At 46.4% G+C, this 24,021-nt stretch overlaps 1 protein-coding gene across 1 annotated transcript in view; it reads right to left on the reverse strand.

The window, feature by feature from the left end:
• ABHD2 (abhydrolase domain containing 2, acylglycerol lipase) overlaps positions 1-24,021 on the reverse strand; it is a 44,472-nt gene that overhangs the window by 20,257 nt on the left and 194 nt on the right. The window contains exons 2-5 of the mRNA XM_066592806.1: positions 14,541-14,603; positions 13,475-13,673; positions 5,719-5,894; positions 3,553-3,720 (exon numbers count right to left, since the gene is read on the reverse strand). Of these exons, the coding sequence (XP_066448903.1) occupies positions 3,553-3,720; positions 5,719-5,894; positions 13,475-13,668 (538 nt within the window). The 5' untranslated portion in view covers positions 13,669-13,673; positions 14,541-14,603. The remainder of the gene's footprint in view (positions 1-3,552; positions 3,721-5,718; positions 5,895-13,474; positions 13,674-14,540; positions 14,604-24,021) is intronic.

The following is a 24,021-nucleotide window of genomic DNA, read 5'->3' on the forward strand; positions in this document are numbered from 1 at the left end:
ACCGGGAAGTGAGAGATTTAGATTATGTACGTAAAATTTGGACGCTAATTCTTTTGCGCATTGAATTGAATAATCGAGTTGGGACCCATTAGCTTTTCCTATTTATGACATAATCAATGCCCGTGCCAAATTTCGAGTTTCTATGACATTGGGAAGTGAGAGATTTAGATTATGTACGTTAAATTTCGACACCAATTCTTTTGCGCTAGAATTGAATAATCGAGTTGGGACCCAATTACTTTTCCTATTTTGGAGATAAGCTATGCTCGTACCAAAATTCATGTTTCTACGACATCGGGAAGTTGGAGAACTTTTGGCGAGTGAGTGAGTGAGTGAGTGAGTGAGTGAGTGAGTGAGTGAGTGAGTGAGTGAGTGAGTGAGTCAGTCAGTGAGTCAGTGAGTGAGTGAGTCAGTCAGTGAGTCAGTGAGTCAGTGAGTCAGTCAGTCAGTCAGTCGTCTTTATATATATATAGATTACAGGAGCTGAATAGATCTGTGTCAGCTAGTCCTTCACAGACAGTACTAGTATTCCAGCTCCGTGCTGAACAGTGATGGCCAAGTGCTGACCACAGGGGATGGCATGAGGTTTTACAATACACCGGGAACCTTGTGGATTCATTATGCCTTCAACTCTGCAAATGATAGTTTACAGTCTGTTCATAAAAGATAAAATGACCTAATTTGGCATTACACCAGATGTGCAGTATTGGGTAACCTTGTTTGATGTAGTAATACTACTCACATCTATCAGATAAGGTTTTCAGTTTAAGCTGACATTAGAGATTAAAAAAAGTGTTGTCAGCCGGCCAAGATCTACCGTCCTGGGACATCTCCGGACTGTGTAATGCCAATTACAGGCTATGGAGAACAACTAAAGTAAAGCAAACCTTGATATGCCACTTAAAAGGTCTATATCGGAGGGTACGTGAAGAGGCAGCGAGTGGCGAGACTGGAGTTAGGCAGCAGGACAGATCTGCAGCCTAACAAAGCAACAAGACTTGACCTGGGGCCTCCTCTCAATTACCGTTCCCCCTCCTCCCTTTTTTTCAACCATCATCATTAATATTACCATTACTATGGTGGGCTATTTGGTACAGTGCAATGCTATCGCTCTCAACAGACCAAGAACTTGTGGTATTTGAAACCATAGAATCAATGTTACTGTTGCCTCCTCAGGAGGCATTTTTTGTCATTTTCTTGAAAAAGTTCAAAATAAAGAATTAAATAAATAAATACATAAATGATCTCTATCCCCAATTTGTTTGTGTCACAGAGATTAAAACCAGATAGAGAAACAGATTTCACTTTTCTGATCTGTTTTTATTTTCTAAATGTAGACTTTTTTTTCTTTTGTTCTCCTCTATATGACTGTGGGGGCTGCCATCTTGCCTGAGCTGCATTTAACAGCAGCTTCATGGGCTATTCACACAAATGGACAGACAGGATCCATTGGCTTGTATGGGAGACTGTTTAAGACATGTTCTGTGATCAGTGGACGGAGAGTAGATAAAGTAGATCACAGCTGATCACCTATTGTGAATATTGGATCCTGTGTTTTCTCTATATAGGAGATTACTAGAGATGAGCGAACGTACTCGTTTCGAGTAATTACTCGATCGAGCACCGCGATTTTCGAGTACTTCAGTACTCGGATGCAAAGATTCGGGGGGCGCCGGGGGGGGGGGATGCGTGACTGAGCAGGGAGTAGCAGCGGGGAACAGGGGGAGCCCTCTCTCTCTCCCTCTCCCCCCCCCCCCCCACTCCCCTCTGCAACCCCCCACTCACCCACGGCGCCCCCTGAATCTTTTCACCCGAGTAGTGAAGTACTCGAAAATCGCAGTGCTCGATTGCGAAATCGGCCTTACCGAGTACGTTCGCTCATCTCTAGAGATTACCTTTTCAGCATAATCCTGCCTGTGATGTTAGCGCTCTTCTACTCAAGACCATAGATGAACGACTGCCTGCTTACATGGCTGATCGCCATATAGTTTTAATGCATGTATAAACTGAACACTGAGGGTACGAATTATCTTCCATCGTTCAGTCGGCGCGTGCATATATCAGCCAAGATCGTGTGAATCTGAACGATTATCTGCCCGCGGGTTCCACAGCAATGTCTGTCCATAGCATGCAATGTAGAAGTGATTCTTGCACGCCCATGAGCGGAAATCACTTGCGATTTCCCATCGCGGAGGGAAACAAATATAAATAAAATAAAATTAAATTGCAGCATACTCCATTTTGGTGCGTTTTCCGGACGGACGGCTTCCACTGAATCAATGAAAGCCGTCCGATCCGCAGCCTTTCCAGAATGGCAATTCCGGAAAGGTCACAGGACCCGCGTCATCGCCTAGAGACGGCGCAGGGAAAACTGTATTACACATATGTGCCGGCTGGCCCATCCTCAAAGTCTTCTCGACAGTTCAGAAAATGTCAGACTAGGCTTAGGTCATCTGTGGTCAGTGTAAACAGTGCAGGATTGTAGGATAAAAAAAAAAATTATATATATATATTTATTTATTTTCATTCTAGGATTTTTTTTCTTTACATAATTAATTAATTAAATACATACAGCCTTTTTTTTTTTTTTTTTTAAATCCCTGCTGCATTTTTATATATTTATACTGTAGAGATACACATACTGTATATATATTTTCTGATGACACATTCCCTTTAAGAGTCCATTACATGAAATTCAAGACTAACGTATTTCTATAAGTTAGGTGATTCTTGTTCCCAACTTGCATTTTATGATTTATAAATATTCCAAAACAAGCCAAAAAAAGAGATAAAACAAGTTTTCAAATTTTACAGGATTTCAGGGATGTGTCATAGGGCCAAGAGTCCAGCTCAATCACAAATTACACCATTGTTTCTAGGTATGACTGGGCATGTTCTGAATAGTGGTGATATCACATGGCCACTTCCTGGAAGTGTTCCTGTCCCTGCAGTGCTCACAAGTCAGCTGCAGTGAAGCAATCCAGCCTTCTTCTATGCAAACATGTATGGCAACTACTCTCTACTCCCTGTAACTCCGGTGGGTTTTACTGAACGATTTATTAGTATTTCACCATGTGAGGTTGTAGCAGTTGCCAGGTGACTAGGTCTTTGCCCAAGAAGCCGTCCCAGCATCTAAAGCAACCCGGGTCCCAAAACCTGAGGAAGAGACAACGCTTCTAGGCCAGTCAGCAGCTCTCACACAAATAGTTAGATCTTGGTAGAATCTTGGTCTGATACATGAAGAGAAAGCTTTAGGCATCTAATATAAAATGTGAGTTTGATACATTGAGTGACTGTCAGGCCAGGTCAAAGTTCCTATGTTAAGTCTAGGAGCGCTACTGCGCTTCAGCCAACAGCGCCGCTAGGGAGAGTCAAGCCTTGCAAAGTGACATTCATAGCAAGTGCTTACCAGTTTGACTGTTGCCATGGCCCCGAAACATGGAAGACCAAGCCATGGATGGTGAACAGTTCAAGCTGAAATCGACAGTTCTTACAATATTTGCAACCGTTTTTCCAAACATTGGGTGAATCTAGTATTTTAAATGAACATACCATAAGTGAACATGCGTGGAGACGTTAACTCAATGTTTGGCAAGGCTCCAAGGTGATTCAGCACAGCACATCTATAGCCGTTCTTCTGGGCATAGTCCACAAAAGTCCGAATATACTGTTTTTCACTGTGATTGGCTATTCCCGGACATATAACCATGGTAACACTCTCTGTACGGGAATAAAGAAAATCTTTGGTGACATACAGAACATGAACTACTTTCATTTAGTCACTGATAAAAAGGTCGTCCCGGCCCCTTAACCCCCTTCCGCAGCAGTTTAGGACAAGCTCTGAAGTAAAAGGACAATACAGCTTTGGATGAAGAGCTCGTTCCACTTTAAACAGCTGTAGCACCGATTCAATCTGGGCTGCCAACATGCTTTTGGTGTCCTTTACAGAACTGGAGCTACAGCCATTTGAAGTGGGGTTGGGAATACTGAATTTACAGCCGCCACTTAGTAATGACCTGTAGTATAATAAGATAATATTCATACCACACTGTGAATGCCATAACAATGTATCGCAAAAAAGTGGCGAGCTTTTTTTCACCATTGCTCCCACCAAAAAATTTTAAAAAATTATAAAAACAAAATTAAAAAAAAAAAAAGTTATTCAATACATATGTACTCAAAATTGGCTTCTATAAAAACTAGAACTTGCCTCGCAAAATACATTACGTCATAAAGCTAGAAGCTCTTAAGGCTAACAGTCATGTCACTAGTGTGACTGCCTTCTGTTAAATACATTTACCTGAGAAACTGAAATCTACAATAAAAAGGTGACATTTTCAGAAGAGTTTTTCCAATGTGACAATTCGAAAAGTCACAGGTTAAAAAGTGCTCCCAGCTATCAGCTGATCAGTGCAGGTTCCAGCTCCTGTGACCTTCGATGACTGCAGTTACTGAGTAAATGCTGCGTGTAGCCATTAACGTAATATTGCATAGCTCCAGTCAAATGTAGGCAACGCTGCAATACATGGTTGCATGGCGTACACTAACGTACTAGTTAAAGGGCTTTCCTGCTGACATTTATTCCCCATTCACTGGATAGGTGATAAGTGTTGGATTGCTGGGGATCTGACTGCTGGGACCCCCAGGGGCCCTGAGATCCATGCACCCTGAATCCTCCATGGAGAATGAAACAATGGTGTGCACGCATGACCACCACTTCCATCGACTTCTATGGGACAGTAGAAGATTGCTGAGCGCATCAATCTTCCTCCGTCTCACAGAAGCAGAATGAGTGGAGATCGTGCATGCACATTGGTCCATTCTCATGGAAGATTCAGGGTGCATGGATCTTGAGGTCCCAGCTGTCGGCTCTGCAGTGATTTGTTAGGAAAAATGTCATTAGTGGGGAAAAAAAAAAGCTATAAGTAATATGAGCCAGAGTGGCCAGCTGCTACAAGGAGGAGGTTCTGCTTAATAAAAGTCCTATAAATATGGTAGTTTGCAAAATGTTATAGAGTCTGTCCAATATGAACTACACCCTTCTCTAGTACAAGAAGCGGCAAACATCCGATTACCTCAGTTCCCATTACTGCCCTCTAGTAAGTGTATCAGTGGGGCTTTCCATTCCAGCTAATGGAGATGGGCCTAAGGGAGGATGGGGAGGGGTGTCATGCCCTAATAAAAGCGCACCGAGGAGGGGCTGTCCAGCCACATTGAAGGGGTGCAACTACCAACTGACTAGAGGGGTAATGTAATGTATTTTTTTAATTACATTTGACCAATCCTTATTGGTTTCCAACTGCAGCTGTCGTGTACTCCCCCTTCTGTTGGCACAAAAGTGAAAACAGTTTAACAATCTTTGTATTTTAGGTTTTGTGACACTATAGGTACCAACTAGTACTCAAGTGGACACAGAGCATTGTACCTGCCTCACTATGCTACACGGGCTTGTCCTCTAAAGATCCCACTCAGGTACACAGATCAGGAGATGCGCTACACAAAAGTCATGCAGCCGATTGCTACAAACCAGTCACTACTGAGGAGGAGCCTTGGAGAAGACACTGGGGAAAATGTGTCAAAAACCATAGCAAAGGAAAAAGGAGAAGCTGCAGGGTGCAACTAATCAAGTTATTCTGTTCCAAAGATCCTCTAAAAAAAATGACAGGTGAATTCTGATGGCTTGAACATGAATCTCACATGGCACACTTTTCTACTTACCTCCAGTGCAATGCTCAGCAAGAGGCTCAAAGAGGTCAAATGTTGCAGTAGCTCCGTCGGGCATTGTTAGGTACTTGCGCAATCCATACGGATTTGGAGAGCTGACTCGCCCCATCTTTCCATACAGTGCAGTTTGGATATGTCCACTTTTTCCCCAGATTAGCGGAGGAATGTACCTAACACAAATATGTAATTATTAGGCAATATAAAAATGGTGCTACAGGTCTCATTATTAAAACACTACAGATTAGGACAGAGACGCTTCACGAGATCCCTCCTCAGGAGGGTAAAGACCTTGACAACAGCAATTAGGAGTTGGCCAATTCCTGGGGCTAGCAAGCCAAGGTAATTAAAACACCGCTGGCACTATACATTAGGCGCATTCTAATCTTGTTTTTCACCATGTCTTGGCCTTCCATCCCAGGTTAAGTCTCAATACTCAAAAGTGGGATTCCGATAGATCCCCAGTAAGGGTCTTACCATTTGAACAGCTTCTGTTTAGGGTATTTGTACAGGACAAATTAGCATTCATGATATTATTAATAAACAGACCATAAAAGGCCACAAAGCAAAGGTTTTTGGAGGAGACCCATAACGTACTTGTTATTCAGTCAATGGAGCTGTATGAGGGCTTCTCAGCATCATCCTGTTAAAAGGGTTTTCCGGGACTGTACTATTGATAGCCTATCCTCAGGATCCCTGGTGAACAGCTATTCTTGATCCCGCCTTTAGTGCGGACAGTGCCGGAAGCAGACTGGTCCATCCGCATTGCAGTGACCCAAGTTGGCAAATGCAGGCATTGCGCTTGTTAAATTAAATGCTGAAATGCATACGGAGAAGTCAGCTTCTGCCTCCGTGCCCACTGACAATTGGCCCGATATCCGCTGATCATTTGGGTCCTGGGCAGTGGGCCCCCACCAATCAACTATTGAAGCTCTAATCTCATCCTGAGGATAGGTTATCAACAGTAAAGTTCTGAAAATCCCTTTTAAGCCCCGTTTCTCACAGAATGTAAAAACGATTCCCGGCCCGCTCTGCCTCCATTCACTGACGATCAGGAGCGATAATTGCTGGGACGGCTGGCAGGGCTTAATACAACTGGCACCTTCTGTGTAGGAGGCAGGCTCAGCTCCTGGGCCCACTCCATGTCAACATGTGGCATACACATGTCACATGCTAGGAAAGCATAAATTAGTTTCTCTGACAACCAATATGGCTGCAAAAAAACATGCTGGGCTTTCTTGCTTCTGATTGGTCCAGGATTGTCAATTGCTGCCATGAATCCACTTTCTGCCGAAAGGCGGGAGTCCCAGCAATGATAACCCCACCAGACATTTATGTCATTTCCTCTAACCACGTTGTAATCGTTTGTCACTCAAACACTATTAAATGTTTATTTTCCTGTAAAATGTCTCCGGCCTGGTCCACAAGAACACATTGCTTCAATTTAGGTTATTGTCGTGAATAAGGGAATGTAAAAAAATATGAATTTCCATTCCCACAATGTGTTTTTGTTTGATAGTTTAGCGGTATGTTGCTTTTTATGTTCTAGTTGTGTTCTTCCACTTCAATTTTAACAAAATTCAACAGAAAAACATAGCTGCAACACACAACTCCCCATTTAGGACTCTCATGTATAAGTGGAGATGGGCATCTTTGCTCTGGAGTACCAGGCACGTCCATGCATTACTTGGACTGATTTCAATAATCACTTTGTAATGCTTCATATTCCCTCAGATTTTTGTACTTACTGTAAAATCTCTCATGTCTCGTTCATTGGGGACACAGCCTAGAACTATGGGTATAGCTACTGCCACTAGGAGGGAGACATTAAGCAAGGAAAGGGTTAGCTTCTCCTACCGGATATACCCTCTCCCCCTACAGGCACCAAGCTAGTCATTTTTTATGCAACTAGTAGGAACAGCAAACAAGATAAAAACCGGTTAAACAACACTAAGAAAAACAGTAAACATTAAACCGTGCAACAGAGCTCAGAATCATGTGAAGCTCCAGGGAGAATGCCCCGGCATCGGGGAGACTATGGCAAAAAGGTGAACAATGGTTAACAAGACGAGAAAGAGATTAGACGCAAAGTACAAACATCTGATTTTCTCGTCTGTAGACACAGTCTAGGAGGCCCAAGGGACGTTCTAGAGCAGTCCTTCAAGGGTGGGAAGAGCAAATTGAAATACATGAGGTCAGCTCACAGTAGTCTGCAAGACTCTGAATAGAAGCTTCAGCGGATGCGAAAAAGTGTGCACCCACTAGAATTTAGATAAGGTGTGCTGAGAAACCCACTTAGAGAACTTACACGCTTGAAGAGCAGAGGTGCCGTTACCTACTGCACAAGAGGCACCCACCGCCTGGGTAGAGTGTGCAGTAACATGGAAGGGAAGCTCCCTGCCTTTGGCACGATAGGCCTCCACTACTGAGGAACTAATTCAATGTGAGATAACCAATTTGGAAGCTGCTAGGACATGTCTTGGGCATCTTGAAATCACAAAAGAAGCATCCAAGTGCCTGAAAGATGTTCGGGAGAGGTAAATCCTCAAGGCTCCAACCAAGTCCGGTCTATATGGAGAGCAGATTCCCTTGGGTGCATAGCAGTGGGATAGAAGGAAGGCAAAATGATGTCCTCATTGATGTGGAAGGCTACCACCACCTTAGGTAAGGAGGGCACGGGACATAGGACTACCTTGTCCTGATGGAAGTCAGAGGCTTGGCCAACAACGCTGCTGGCTCAGAAACCCTGCAGATGGCAGTGATAGCTACTAAAAACAATACCTCACAGGGCAAAAAAAAAAAGACGACGACAAGCTGGGACGTTGCGCAGAAGTTCGAAAGGGTGAACCTGTAGCACGTCCAGTACCAGATTAAAAGGTCCCAAGGATGGACAGGAGAATGGTATGGAGGAGCTGCATGAGGTCATGTGTAAGGTATGGATAGCTGACTTAGAGGCCAGAGAACGATGAAAAAGAATGGACAACACGGATACCCGACAATTGAGGGAGCTAAGGCCCAGTCCCACAGAAAGAAGGCGAAATAGCGAAAACCGCATAGGATGGAAAAGTGTGGGCCTGTAAAGGAGACGCTGGGATTCTGGAAGTGAAGAAGAAATCTGTGGGAGGAGCTAAAAATGCAATGGCGTAGCCTAAAGAGATAACCTTCGAGCCTAGACATCAGAAATGTGACCAAGTCAGGCCTCCCTGAACAGGGCAAAGGTGTCCCTCGACCCTGAATGAATTGAGTAGGGGCTGCCCTTCATGCAGAAGCAGACTTGGAGGATTGTGGTTCGGGACGAAGGAAGGTCATAGCTTGAAAGAGGGTTTTCAATGGTGATCCTGCAAAGATTTCTTGTTATCCGAGGACCTGGATAAAACTGAAGCAATTTCTTCCATACAGATCTTGTACAGCTGCTTCCTTTCTGCTGTGGAAGATGCGAGCTCCTCCCCCCAGTGTCCTCAGAAATAATCTCTTCCAGTCTGGTGCCAAAAAGATACGAACAGATGAAGGGAAAGTTAATGTCCACTTAGAGGTGGCATCTGCAGCCCAAAATTTGAGCCATAGTGTTCAGTGTGAGGTTATCAAAGCAACTGAACAGCGAGCCAAGAGCCTGGACGTATCTAAAAAAGCTTTGTAGAGAAACTTGCCTCCCCGCCTGATCGATCTGCTTGGCAAGGTCAGTTAATTCATCCTAAGGAGAATCAGTAAGAATGCCCCAACGTAGTTTCTTAGCCCATTCAACAGTGGCCCTACTGAACCAGGTAGAGGCAAACACAGGACAAAGTGCTGAACCCACAGCCTCAAAGGAGGTCTTGGTAAGGCATTTAAGACTTTTGTCGCATACATTCTTAAAGGACACACTATCTTACCTATGGCTGATGCAATGTCTAGACAAACGGGACACTGGGGGGGTCCACCACTGCTGAAGAGGACCACTTCACCAAATCCTCTGGAAAGGGATACAGGATGTCCAAATGCTTAGGCTTGGTAAAGTATTTGTCAGGGAGGTTCCATTCCTGAGATAGAACATCTTCAAATTCCAAATGGGAAGGGAAGACTTTTGGGAACGTTTTAGGAGTCGAAAAGATATAGCTTCCATAGATTTATCGGCAGATGATCCTTTACCTTAAGGGATATGTGTTTCACCGCCACTATCAGACTATCGATCAGTGAAGACAGCTTAGAGGCCTGTTCCTCGCTCAGGTTGGAGTTCAAAACAGACCCTAGAAAGCTCACCCTTGGAGTGGCTGTCATTCTGGAAGAGAGCCAAGAGTGTGCCCCCATAGAAACTGGGGATATGCCAAGGCTGGGGAGTGAGGAGGTCTAACCAGTTTCTGACGTCTACCACATTGATAAGTGCCTGTGGTCTGTTCGCTGGCTAGCCAGGTCGGTGGAAGACAGCTGAGGCATAACGTCTCCGGCTGTCCACGTTGGCATTTCATATTGCAGCAAGCACAAGACAAATGCGTGGCTCTGGAGAAGAGAGAGAAGGAACCTGCCCTCATCGGAAGTGCAAAGCAATAGGCTGCAGCCATGGCCTACATTTGTCAGCATGGGAGCGAGAAGAGACGCGGTTTAAAGCTACCCCATGCTCTAAGGAGCCATGCGAGAAGAAGCAAGGGACACCGGTGCAAACGCCTCTTGAAAAAGCTCATCTGTCCTCTGGTAAGTCCCACAACCCCCCCCCCCCCCCCCCCCCCCCCACACACACACACTTCCAGAGCGGTAACAAGTGGAGAGGAAAAAGGAAGGAGATGGGGATAATTGTTCCTATTGCCAAACCCGTTGTTCATGTCGCTGTTTGGACTGAACATTTAGTCGTAACTTTTTTAGGAACTTTTTTCCAGAGTTGATTGCGAGTTAAACACTTTGAGAAAATGTTTATACAATTAACATCTTTATTGCCTAAGTATACCCACACTGTACCCTAGAGCTGCTTACCCCCATGTGACTGTGTACCGATTCTATCTCAAAATAAGTTATTGAATATAGCCATCGGGAACGACACATTGGTGGTGACCCAGCCTCTTCTCCTCACCCCTCCTCCACTGCTCCCATCTCCGCCCCTACTCTCATCCTGGAGCTGCTTACACTTGTGCGGTTGTGTGCCAACCTTGTGTGACTGTGTACAGATTCTTTTCACTTCATATGAGGTTATTGATCATAACTAATTAATCTGGCACGGCGCACTGGAGTGACTCATTCTCTTCACATCCCACCCCGACGCTCACCCAGAAGTGTGCCGACTCTTTATTAGGCGCGACGGACGGGGGTGACTCAGTCTCGACTCCCACCACCTCCTCTATTTCATCTCCTTTCTAATAACTAAATGAGCAGCAGTCACTGTTATCAGCCTTGTCACCATTCTAAGAAAATGTCTAAAGCGAACAACCTCTTTAAATATAGATTTACACAGATGCATTAAGATCCACATACACGCTTAGTCAAAAAATAAGAATAAAGCCTCTATAAGGAGCTGTCATTTTGCTGCAAAATACTGCAGATATGCAAAATAAAGTTGTGGCATGATTAAATGAACGGTCTTGCCACCTGAGGCCCTGAAAGAGATTCCCCCTTGGCCTATAAAAGGCTCTGAGAGGCTCCTTGTGTGTAGTGAACCTGTTATTCTACTTGTGTAGAGCATGTTGATTTCACTAAGTTAAAGGGGTTGTCCCGCGGCAGCAAGTGGGTCTATACACTTCTGTATGGCCATAATAATGCACTTTGTAATATACATTGTGCATTAATTATGAGCCATACAGAAGTTATAAAAAGTTTTATACTTACCTGCTCCGTTGCTGGCGTCCTCGTCTCCATGGTGCCGACTAATTTTCGCCCTCCGATGGCCAAATTAGCCGCGCTTGCGCAGTCCGGGTCTTCTGCAGTCTTCTATGGGGCCGCTCGTGTAGAATGCCGTCTCCGTGTAGCTCCGCCCCGTCACGTGCCGATTCCAGCCAATCAGGAGGCTGGAATCGGCAATGGACCGCACAGAAGAGCTGCGGTCCACGGAGGAAGAGGATTCCGGCGGCCATCTTCACAGGTAAGTATAGAAGTCACCGGAGCGCGGGGATTAAGGTAAGCGCTCCGGTAAGCTTTCTGTACGTCCCTGCATCGGGGTTGTCTCGCGCCGAACGGGGGGGGGGGGGGGGGGGGGGTTGAAAAAAAAAAAAAACCGTTTCGGCGCGGGACAACCCCTTTAATAGTTTGAGAGGGGCGCAATATTGGAATAAGAGTAGCTGGATGGTCGTATCGCTGAATTGCCCGTCACCTAGGTTATTCTGACAAGATCGTCAGGAGCTGTTGGGACTAGTGGATGTGTAAGGGCACGCACAAAAGGCAGCTGGGCTTGGGATGCCCTCACCAGACCACCAGTAGAGAGGATTGTCTAACAAGCATGAGCAGCTCCAACTGTTTTGTTGTTTGCCATCTAGAGTCAGGTTGCACCATCGTTACACCCCTGTGTCTGTCGGAATCATTTTTTCAGGCACCTGGCTGTAGGACATTTGGTCTCACGGCACCCATTATATGTATTGCCTTTGACACCCACCCACCGTCACCTCTGCATGCAGTGGCATCATCAATGACAAAAACTGGACTGGAGTGGAACTGAATTGTCTTTAACGATGAATCCAGGTTTAGTTTGAGCACAGACGATGGCCGTGTTCATGTCCAGAGACCTAGTGGTGAGCACCTCAATTCTGCTTCTGCTTTGGAGTGGCACCAGGCTGCCACTGCTGGTATGATAGTCTGGGGAAGCCATCACATATGACAGTCGGTCAGCCCTAGCAGTGGCACGAGGGACAATGGCAGTTCAGCGATATGTTCAGGACATCCTGCAGCCACACGTGTTCCTCTCATGGCGGCTTCCAAGAGGCATTTTCCAGCAGGAGAATGGTCGGCTGCACACACAAGGGGGTCACAGGAATGTCTCCACAACATTGTCACACTTCTGTGGCCTGCTCGGTTGCCAGATTTATCACAAATAGAACATGTATGGGACCATCGGGGATGTCAACTTCAACAGCCTACAGGTTTACACGATCTAGAGACTCAGTTACAGAAAATGTGGAGCAATACGCTATAGGATAGGCTACCATACAGAACCAGTATGCCTCCATGCCCACCCGTATCACATCTTGTATCCAAGCTAGAGGCGGTACAACAGGGTACTAGAGCCTCCATGCCCGCCCACATCACATCTTGTATACAAGCTAGAGGCGGTACAACAGGGTATCAGAGCCTCCATGCCTACCTGTATCACTTCTTGTATACAAGCTACAGGTGGTACAACAGGGTACTAGAGCCTCCATGCCCACCCGTATCACATCTTGTATACAAGCTAGAGGCGGTACAACAGGGTACTAGAGCCTCCATGCCCGCCCATATCACATCTTGTATCCAAGCTAGAGGCGGTACAACAGGGTACTAGAGTCTCCCTTTAAGTGTTCAGCTTTCTGCAATAAATGATCCTTTTGCTCTGATATTGTAATCACTTATATCAACGTTACAATCACAAATATAACGTTTCATTCAATTCCAACCACTCCTTCTAAGTGCTCGATTTCTTCTTGACAAGGACTATACATTCACTCCAGTGCAGAGGTTTTCTCTCACTCTGTCATTACATTTCTTTATCTTTCGCACAGCCTAGTTTCTGCTTGGCAAATACCTAACTCTTAGTAACAGCAGGAACTGTACAAACACTGAATAGGAGAAGCTGTAACACTCAATAAGTGCATGACTAATTACTCACTCTTTGGTCAGCAAGGGGCAGGATTTAAATAGAAAGCGGTTTATTGCCGTATCTTGGTAAATGAGCTCTGGTGGAGCAGTTGGACTTTTTAGGTTTAAGCAGCGTACAATAACATAGAGGGCTGCGGCAACAGCTGCTAGCTTCATCCCGTCGAAGACGGCAGGCATCTCTGGGGTTTCCAACATCATACTCATCTTGCCTGCAGAGAGGGAAAAAGAAATAAGAATCAGTACGGTGTTAACCCTTTCCTGCTACAAGTCAGTCAGTAGGATGTTGTAATTTGTGACATCTTCGCTTTCAACACAAATACACTGTGATATTGGGCAAAGTTCCCCCTCTCAGAATCAACACCAGCATAAGGGAAATGATCGTTTTTACTCCAGTTGATATCCCAGTACACAACTTACCTACTATTCAAGTATCCACATACATAACACTACATCTATCTGAATGTAGCAACAAAGGGAAACATTGAACAACTCACGTCCAATATTTAAGGGGCTGTTTAGAGATGGAAACCATGAATATGAATAGTAAATTGGCGCCGGTGTGCCACCCAGGACCCTCGCCGACGCACCGGTCACCAAGCCTCCGTATCAAGTGTTTGGAGCTGCTGTCTAGCCATAAACACACAGCTAAATTCTGTTACTGATAACCAGGATAGGTCATCGAAAAGTTCAGTCTGACAATCCCTTTAGGACAGGCTCATGCGAGCGCAATATCATTACCTATTACGTGGCGAACGGAGTCAACAAAAGTGCGTAGATTTTCAGCTCTATTGTTCTCTATGGCTGCAACGTTGCCAAGTGACAGACCGCTCGTGACAACGAGTGTGAGATAGGCTGTCGTGCAAAATCCCTGCCCTATGCAGCAACATACCTGCTCTGCGCCGGCTCACAGCGGTAAAACACTGCATTATTCTGGCACCATTTAACACATACGCTCCTGTGAGCCGTCCCTTAATGTTTTATTTTCTGAATGACGCCTCTAGGATACAACAAATCAAAAATAGGAAAAAAAAGGAACAAGATACACAGATGAAAAACCATCTAGTGGCCGATCTTACCGGTTTTGGAGGATCTTCTTGCAGTGAGAATTAAGTTACACACAGTGCTGAGGTGGATGTGTCCTAGAAGAGAAGAGAAAGACACTTTGTAACACACAGCGTCTATACACCGCTTACCTCGGACTAATGTCCCACTTAGACGGGACGACAGTCATCTAAACCCCTGCATGAGTGCTGGCGTCACCGCTAGGTTGTTAGCGCCTGTGCAGAGCGTTTAGACAGGCAGGTCACCGCGGGCTTCTCGCTCAGCTCGTTTCATTCTACGTGAAGCAGGGGAGCGTTTACACTCAGCGAGAAGTCCGCGATCCAGCGACAATATTCCTGCTGGCTGAAAGCGAGCGACCAACGAACCTTAAACGAATAGTGCACGATGGCTGTGCATTTAGACACAATTATCACGCAAATTCGTTCTTTTGAACACATTTTGCATGATAATCGTCTTGTGTTAGGCCTCCCTCACACAGGTGTTTGCAGGAACGCTGCGTTTACTGCGGTTTTAGCAGCATGGTCATGTGTTTTGGCAAAGTTTTGGCTGTGTTATCAGCCAACAAAGCTGAAAAAAAGCAATACTCACCTAGCTTACGGGTCCCTCCCGCTGCTCTTCCTGTGCAATTGTCAGCGCCGACAGAGCATCTATTGCTGGTAAGGAGGATTGAAAACCCCGCCTCCAGCAAGAGATTGCTCTGATTGGTTCTCCAGCGCCAGCTCAGCCAATCAGAGCAGGCGCTTGATGCACTAATCACAGACATTCATTAAATTGTTTTTACACAAACAAAAAAAAAAAAACACTTTTCAAAATTATAAAGTGCTGCAAAATCCTTTGGCGCTGTATAAATTAAGATTCCTATTGATTGTGATGTTTGAAGGGGGAGGTCACAAAACTAACTTTCATTACAGGTCAGTAAGGCCAAAAGTAGAAGTGAGACTACTAGTCGCTACTAGTTAGTGAAATGATCCATACAAGCGTAAGCAAGTTCTAATTTATGGGAGAAGAGTCATTAAAACTGGTACATCAGCTGAGAACCAGGAAGAGGGAGCCTATAAAGAATCCATCCCCAGCTCCCCGTCTAACAGCACCGTATGATAGTTTATAGTGCTTTAGGCAGGGGACAGGTTCCCTTTAACACAGTTGGGAAAGTTATGTACAAGAGCTGCACAGAGACATGTGCAGGAGCGACAGGCACTAAGTGTGCTGCTATATGCTGATGTTAGGGATTATTCTCTCTAGTACTGCCCAACAGAAGTCTATAGAGCCATAGTACAGATATCCCCCATTCTCATAGTGTTCCATAAGGCGACCTCTCAGTACACATTCTTACGGATTCTCAGTGACACATTACGTGCTTTGGGGTCTTCAGAGAAAGAACTTCTACCTCTTTAGGTGTTGGCATTTTATAGCTGCCGGATGATGTCTGGCCACGATTAGGAGCAGCAGGAGTGATACAGGATCCTCCATCAGTAATGGTGAGACCTCCTATCTGTGTCTGGAAGGTGAGACATGGTGTGATCACAGATCCCGCCGCCGCTGATAGCTACACGCTCCTTATTTACACAGCAGGCGGCTCAGCACAGATAACAGCTTTCAAATATGGGTACAACATGGCTTGTGTCGCACTGTATCATCTGTATATACAGCTGCCTCCCTAGTCTAGATTTCCTATTACGGACCCCCATATACAGGCAAGAGTCACCCAAACATATTATTACTAGTGATCATAGTAATAACCCCACAGTAGCCCCAGTAGTAATATTCACCCCCATAGTAATATTAACCCTCTTGGTAATATTAACCCCATAGTAGTAATATTAACCCCACAGTAGCCCCACTAGTTATAGCCCCCCAGCCCATATACTTACCTCCTCCTTGTAGTCAGCGCCACTCCTCCTCTGCTCGGCACTGATCCATGTTGCACAGTGACAGCAGTGTGAGAGCCTGGAACGTTTCCTCCCTTCTCCTCTCCTGCAGAACTAAGGAGAAAAGTTCAGGGGAGGAGGATCCTGGGTGCACACACTGATGTCAGAGTATGTACTGAGATCAGTGCCGCTGCGTGATTACCGGCCGGGGAGCTGTGGCACCCCAGCCGGTAATCACTATAGGAGTGAGCAGCCGAAGAGGGCTCTGCGTGCTCCCTTTGGCACACATGCCATAGGTTCGCCACCAGGAACCTAGACCCTGAGTTGGAGCCCCAATGACTCCGTGGAGCACAGTTTGGAAAACACGCTGTCTAAAGCCATTGTTTTCTTATCTTTAGAGAACAAAACCCACTGTAAAGCAATCATAAGACTTAAAACTGGCACTGAAAATTACCATAAAGCATTACATCTCAACTTAAACTCTGCTACATCAGTAAGTCAATGAGATCCATCGTGCAACACTGCAACACATGTGAAAAGAACCCGACATGAAAGAGAAAGCCAGAACATTAGAGGCATCCTATATCCTTAGGGTATGCCATCACTGGTGGTCTGACTGCTGGGAGGCCCCCACTCCTAAGGATGAAGGGTTTGCAGCGCTGCATCCACTTTACAGTTTTTCCCATCAAGTAAAAATAGTTGGCTGCAGGTAGGGAGCATTCCCATAGTGTTATTGTACACGCAGTGTGACGGCGCTTGGGGGGGGGGGGGGTGTCAGAGACAACTGTGGAAGTAGCGCCGTGACGGAATCCCCAAGCGGAAACCAAAGGAACCATTCATTTCTATTATGAAGCAGCCACCTCTTTGGTGTCCATTTACAAGGTTTCCAGTCGCTTTACTTGCAGTATTGGGTAATGTAGTTGGCTGCGCTACTTTACAGTGGATACAAACAGAAGTCTTGTAAAACGGGCACCAAAAAGGAGTCTGTCACAATAGAAATTAAAGGGATTTTTCCGTGGTGCGTCGCTCGGGACCCCGACAGATCAACTGAGGGGGCGCATGCGGTCAGCGCCGTAAAACATAAAGGTCGGAGTGGAAGTCTCCCCACCCAGTGAATGATAAGCAAAGAAGCTAACGATGGTTTTTATGCCTGCAGAAACTGAAGTAAACGGTTCTCATTCGTCGTTGGCTCCCATTTGGACTGCCGAATTATCATTCACCTTCGCACGCTAATCCTTCCGCCTAAATGCAGCATTACCTGCAAAGCTGGTGGTCCGGGTGCATCTGTGCAGATCAAAACTTGGCGTTACCCATCATCAGGTGACATGACCATCCTGCTAAACATTAGCTACCAGCGGCCCATCCACAATGTACCATATGGGAACATATCATAGACTGTGACATAATGATTCTGGCTCCTCCTGAATGGCACACAAAGGGAAGGGTGCACAGCAAACATTGCTTCACCACCACCCTTGTAGAGAAACATTCCATACAAATGGATAGCACAACACACGTAGGGCCATTAGTTGACTCATACTTCTGTACAGGAGATTTAATCATCTTGTTCAAACTCATGCATAACCTGAATATTCTCCATGTAAGAGTACAATATGGGGGCCGCCCTGCCCTCCGATTAGCTAAAGGCCCATTTACACCTGCTGATGATCGCCGAAAAAAAAAAAAAAAGCGATAATCAGCGATCGTTTTAGCTATAATCAGTGCGTCTACACGTGTGTCCATCGTGTGCTTTTTGTGCACTGCTAGCTGATCGTTAAATTCAGTCCAACCTAAAAATCGTGGTCAGCCTTATCAGCAGTTCTCCACAGGGAGTGCTGACAGCATTGTTTCCCAGAGGAGAACAAAGGATCTGAGCGCAGATAAGAGCCCTCAGGTATTAACTGCATTCAGCTAAGGCTTCATTTGCATACTTAATTGCTCTTAAGTAACCAAGTAGCTACTTAATAGTTTATGCAAAACGATCGCTCAAAGCTGTCACTCAAACTGTTGTTTGAGCGATCATCACTCCGTGTAAGCCAGCCTTAAAGGGGTTGTCTCGCGAAAGCAAGTGGGGTTAAGCACTTCTGTATGGCCATATTAATGCACTTTGTAATATACATCGTGCATTAAATATGAGCCATACAGAAGTTATTCACTTACCTTCCCTGCGCTGGCGTCCCCGTCTCCATGGCTCCGTCTAACTTCAGCGTTTAATCGCCCGAGTAGGGGGCGGAGCCAGAACGCCGCTCGTGCCAGACCGAGCCGAAGGCAGAAGACCCTTCTGCGCAAGCGCGTCTAATCGGGCGATTAAACGCTGAAGTTAGACGGAGCCATGGAGACAGGGACGCCAGCGCAGGGAAGGTAAGTGAATAACTTCTGTATGGCTCATATTTAATGCACGATGTATATTACAAAGTGCATTAATATGGCCATACAGAAGTGTATACCCCCACTTGCTTTCGCGAGACAACCCCTTTAAAGCCGGACAGCCAGAGATCCACTGATAAGGCCACAGCTCTTGCAGAATGTGTGGTAGGGCCGTTGGACAGCAGGCGTTGGCGCAGTCATGAGAAGTAGAGAGACGGGAAGGTAAGCAAGTATTTTGGAACAACTGACAAGACAAACAGCCTGGTCCCTCAGGGAGCCGCCAGGCACAGTACATCCCTAATGACACAGCGGTAAGCTAACACTTATGTAATCCTAATTATATACATTATGTGGGCAGCGCTGGTTTCACAGGTCTAGTCCTAAAAATAGAGGCGAGCCGAGGAGGCTGAGAGTCCACACAGTACAGCAGGCTTCTCCCAGGACCCCGCTCCGTCCTACTCATCGCAGGCACGCAGTACAGACACCCGCGGGTGCGGTATTACACGACTCACATCTCCTCTGTAATACGCCATCATTTTTACTCTTTCCACTCAGATGATTACGATTTCACTGTGAATCTATGTGTATTTCACACCGCTGTTTGTTCAGTTTTTACATATTTAATGCGCAAGCGTCACCCGACTGCAACCAGTTTTTCACACACACGTGAAAAAAAGGATGGTGGTCCAATTGGAGTCATTTAAGACTGAAACCGAAATCACTGGGTGCATGAAGAAAGCCGTGCACACTTACATGCCGCGTGGATGCATTCCATTTCTGACCGGAATGGGCACTTGTGGTCCACGAATCGCATCAGAATAGGACATGCTGTGATAGAGATCTTTAAGGCTGGGTTCACACGGGGCAGATTTGCTGCGGAAATTCCGTTCTGAATTTCGCCGCTGCAAGTTCGCCTGCGGCCGCTAATCCCGGGGTTAGCCAGCCATGTGGACGAGATTTCTCAGAAATCTCGTCCACATGGGACGGCAAATCCGCCGCGGCAAAGCGGGCACCGCGGCGCGGATTAGCCGGCCGCAGCATGTTCATTCTTTTTCTACTTCCGCTGCGGCCGTGCTCTCCTCTATGGGAGCGCCGGCCGCAGCGGAAGAGCGAGCACCCAGGCAGCTTCAAAATCTGCGGCTAAGTGCCGCAGGTTTTAAAGCAGAACTTCTCCCGGCGGAAATCTCGCGGTTTTTCGCTGCGGCCAAACTGCGAGATTTCCGCCAGGATTCCACTGTGTGGGGACCCAGGCTAACAGATTATTGCTCCGCGGGGGAAAAAAAAAAAGTGCATGTGTGAATACAGACACTGCAGTCAGTGAGGTTGAGTTTTGTAACTTTCAAACTGGCAGAAATCAGACATTAAACTCATCCGTGTGAAATAAAACCAACAATTATTTTCAGGGCACAAAATGGAAATTCTGAAAATGCTGCAATCTAGGAGGTCCGGCTAAGTAGCGGCAATCTGTACCTTTTTTCTCGCGTCCTGATCCTCCTCTTTGCTCCATGTAGCTACCAATCTGCCGCTGTGTTTACAAGCATCACTTCCACAGTGGACGCTGTTACCTACAACTCCCAGCATGCATAGAGCTTGTTTACCGTCCACAGATCACAGGTCCTACAACTTACCAGCATCAACCTCACTCAAAACTGCACATGAGCTAAGGGCGTGACTAGGGCGCTACTTCCAGCTAAGGCCGGTCAGTCCCCAGCTGCTGGTGGAGACAAGATGCACCAGTAACCATGAGCAATACAGCAGAGGGCTTCCTCCTATCATGCACTGCTCACAGGAATTTAGAGGCTACAGACAGGGGAGGAAGTAGCAAATGCGTACAAAATGTCAGAGGAAGTGGTGATATTTTACAGGTGGAGGGTCATAGGACACAGATAGAAAATGAGAAATGTGGCTAGACCCGGTCCAGTTGGCCTGTTGCTAATTGTGATAATGTACATTAGATATTAATATTAGTCAGTGCCTGGAATAGCCCTTTAATGAGCACATTATAGGTGCTGTCTCACCAGTATAAGTGTTCCCTTATCCACAGAATTGGGGACCACTTGCAGATTGGAAGGGCTCTGACCACTGGGTCTCCCGCACCGATCCTGAGATCAGGGGTCCGATGCACCCGGGAACACATGGAGCATCAGCCACACACGTGTCCTGCTGCTCATTTCAGCAGGATAATTGGAGATTACGGAGCGCTTGGACTCAGCCATTTAATACATAGAAGAATATTGCCACAGTGGTTTACCCCATTGTACACAGTACATCTGGTCTACAAGGGGTGGACGTCTGGGGAGCTCTCACTGTTATACACAACATATACTTTTTCTTTATACTGGAAGTCAATTGTAACATGTAGTAAAACTAATGTCATACTTGATTACTTTTCTTAAATTTACATAAAAGGTGCGCCATTGTTTAATATTTCATGTCAACCAGCTGCAGCACATTGAGGGGTACTCAGACATCGGCTGTGAAGAGAGGTGACTGCAGGCTGGGCAGACAACTAGCCATTGGACTGGCATAAAGATGTACGGACAATATATATATATATATATATATATCCAACATGGCTGTCATAGTACGTGTGCCAGGACCCAACTTTTAGCTCAGCCGGCACTATTTGTGCAGGAAGTTATGAGACAACTATCTTGGCCTCTGTTCCAACACATATCCTGGGCGGGTAGAGTGACTCAGAAAGAACTTCAGAACAAAGTTTACATGTGTTCTTCGCAGATGCAGACAAGTCCTAATATATTAGCAGCCTCTACACCGAGGAGGTCTTGTCTTTCCATCTGGATAGAGAGCCTTATAGATGTACTCGACGAGGTATATAAGGACATATGGAAAGTCTCATTCCCCTCGCTGAGCTCCGTTAATATCAGCCGATGAGAATGGAGAATATATTAGGAGAGAGCAGGCTATATCCTGTCATGTCACATATTGCCTGGGGGCTTCTCGGAGGTTTTTATAGAATACACAGAACAGCAGAGATAAAAGGACTCCCTATGTCTTGCACAGGAGTGCAGTGTTCACACCCATGAAGCGCCCATTGTGTGTTCGCCACCTAAATGTGTCCTATTCCTTAAGGGCCCATTCACACCTGCCTTCCATCTGGAATGGGTCCAGCAGAAAACCGCAGACAAGCTAGCACAGCATGCTGCACTGCTTAGTCCAATAAACCTCCATCAGTCGGACAAACTCCGTTATAGTCAGTAGTCCATTCAGCACCGTTCGGCTTCGACATGTGCTGGATCTGGCGATTCCGGGGTCTTCATTATTTGGCCCTAATGATGGAGCCGAGGAATGAAAATGTCCCAGGCGCAGGTGTGATTGGGGTCTTAGCATTCTCTGTTCAGAGGGAATGCCCTTAAAGGGGTTTTCAGGGCAAATTCTATTGATGCCCTAAGGATAGATCATTAATAGTTGATCGGCGGGGATCTGCCAGTTGGGACCCCATCTTATCAGCTGTCCACACTACAACACAGTGGAGGAAATGTACTTCGCCTGGCATTTCCTGCGCCTGGGCTTTAGTACAATTTCCCAGGGCGCATGGTGCACTGATTACCTGAAGAGCTACACACCTCTTCATATATTTGGCGCATCTCCGGAAGCTCTGTGCACCCAGAAAGAAATTTACGCCAGGTCCGACTTGGCACACGTTTCTGGTAGAGTTTACTCCATTTTCTGCCATAAACCATATATAAGTCTGTCGATCCAGCGACCACCTGAAAGCCCCATACACTTTTTTTTTTTAAAGTAGCAGAGCAGAAAGGAGAAAAGTTGCACATTTTGCCCAAATACATGTTTGTGCAAAAATCTGAAATTTTTTTTTACCGCCAGAAAAAAAAAAAAAAAAAAGTACCGTGTTCAGCCATCAGCCCTTACCTGTGTAGTGGCCAGCGCAGCCGTCATCAGTCTTAATAGGCTGGTCACTACACAGGGGTCGGAGCTAAATGCGTCCACTCTGTAACAACAGGGGCCGAAGCAGTGGGCCCAAGCCCATCTACTGTTGCCTGAGGTCATCAGTAGTATTTGCCTGGAAACCCCCTATAATAGGGTCTCATCTCCCAATAACTACCAGGATGGGACCGGCTTCTGCACAGACACCATAGCAGCTGCACGAGGCCTCCATGCTAGTTCTAGGATGGTATAAACAGCCATCAGTACCGATGCAACCCAAGCAAGGCGCAATACATCAAAGGGGAAGCAGAACTGAACCTAACTACCCACAGAGCTGGTCCCACCAGGAACACCCCTAACATGTTAACACCTTAACAGAATACGGTTGGGATTCTCATGATCACTCCTAGTAAGCCAGAGAGAAGAGTCACTAATGAGCAGAAGCAGTCGCCGTGGTGGACTGGGCCGCCCATGTATTACATAACCACATCCTTCCCTCCCTGTTCGTCATCAGTCTTGGCTTGTCCAGGTTGACCAACATTTTAAAGGGGTCTTCCGGCACTACAACATTACTGACCCATCCTTGGGATGGGTGATCACTCAGATGGAGGTGCAGTGCCGCCACTGATCAGTTGATGACAGCGGCTCCAGCTGTTCTCGGGACTGTGACGTCACACTGGTTGGTCCCAACTTACGGGTGGCGCTGTACCCGGTATACAATGAAGGGGCGGTGGAGCTTACCGCCCTTTATACAGCTGATCGGTAGTCAAACCCCTCTGACCGACACGGACGCCCTCCGCACTGAATGCGCCGCTGTGGATAATCTGCATGGTGTGAATGTACCCTTGCTCATGTTGCGTATTTAGTTTTTTTCCCGCGGCTCAGCCATAGATTTCACCCTTTCGGTTGCAGGCGTGATGTCCGCTGTGGAGCCGCACGCGAATCTGTTTAGGATAAGGATTTTGGCGCATTTTCCCGCATGGACTCCACTAGGTGTGAAGGTGCCCTATAAGTTTCCGTAATGAGTTGTAATAGAGGGTCCAACTAACGGAGGGCCCCTACAGGTGTGGTCGCCCCCACGCAGTCCGCGGCCGCCATCTTCCAGGAGCTCCGCACCAACTTGTAAATCAGCGCTGGGCTGTGATTGGTGGCGGACGCTCTCCGCTCGCACTACTTGGTACAGCTCATCCCCACGGCACGTATGTCCCAGCTATAGGCGCCCAGTGCCATATGTGTACGCAGCACCCCTGCGGGCAGAAGGCCACCTCACATGGACAGGTCTGCTCCCTCCCCACAGACTCTCCATTGTTCCCTGCCAGATACAAGCCTACAACTGTTGAGTCACATCCCCAGC

This window comes from Eleutherodactylus coqui, chromosome 2, assembly GCF_035609145.1.
Source record: "Eleutherodactylus coqui strain aEleCoq1 chromosome 2, aEleCoq1.hap1, whole genome shotgun sequence".
Classification (NCBI taxonomy): Eukaryota; Metazoa; Chordata; class Amphibia; order Anura; family Eleutherodactylidae; genus Eleutherodactylus; species Eleutherodactylus coqui.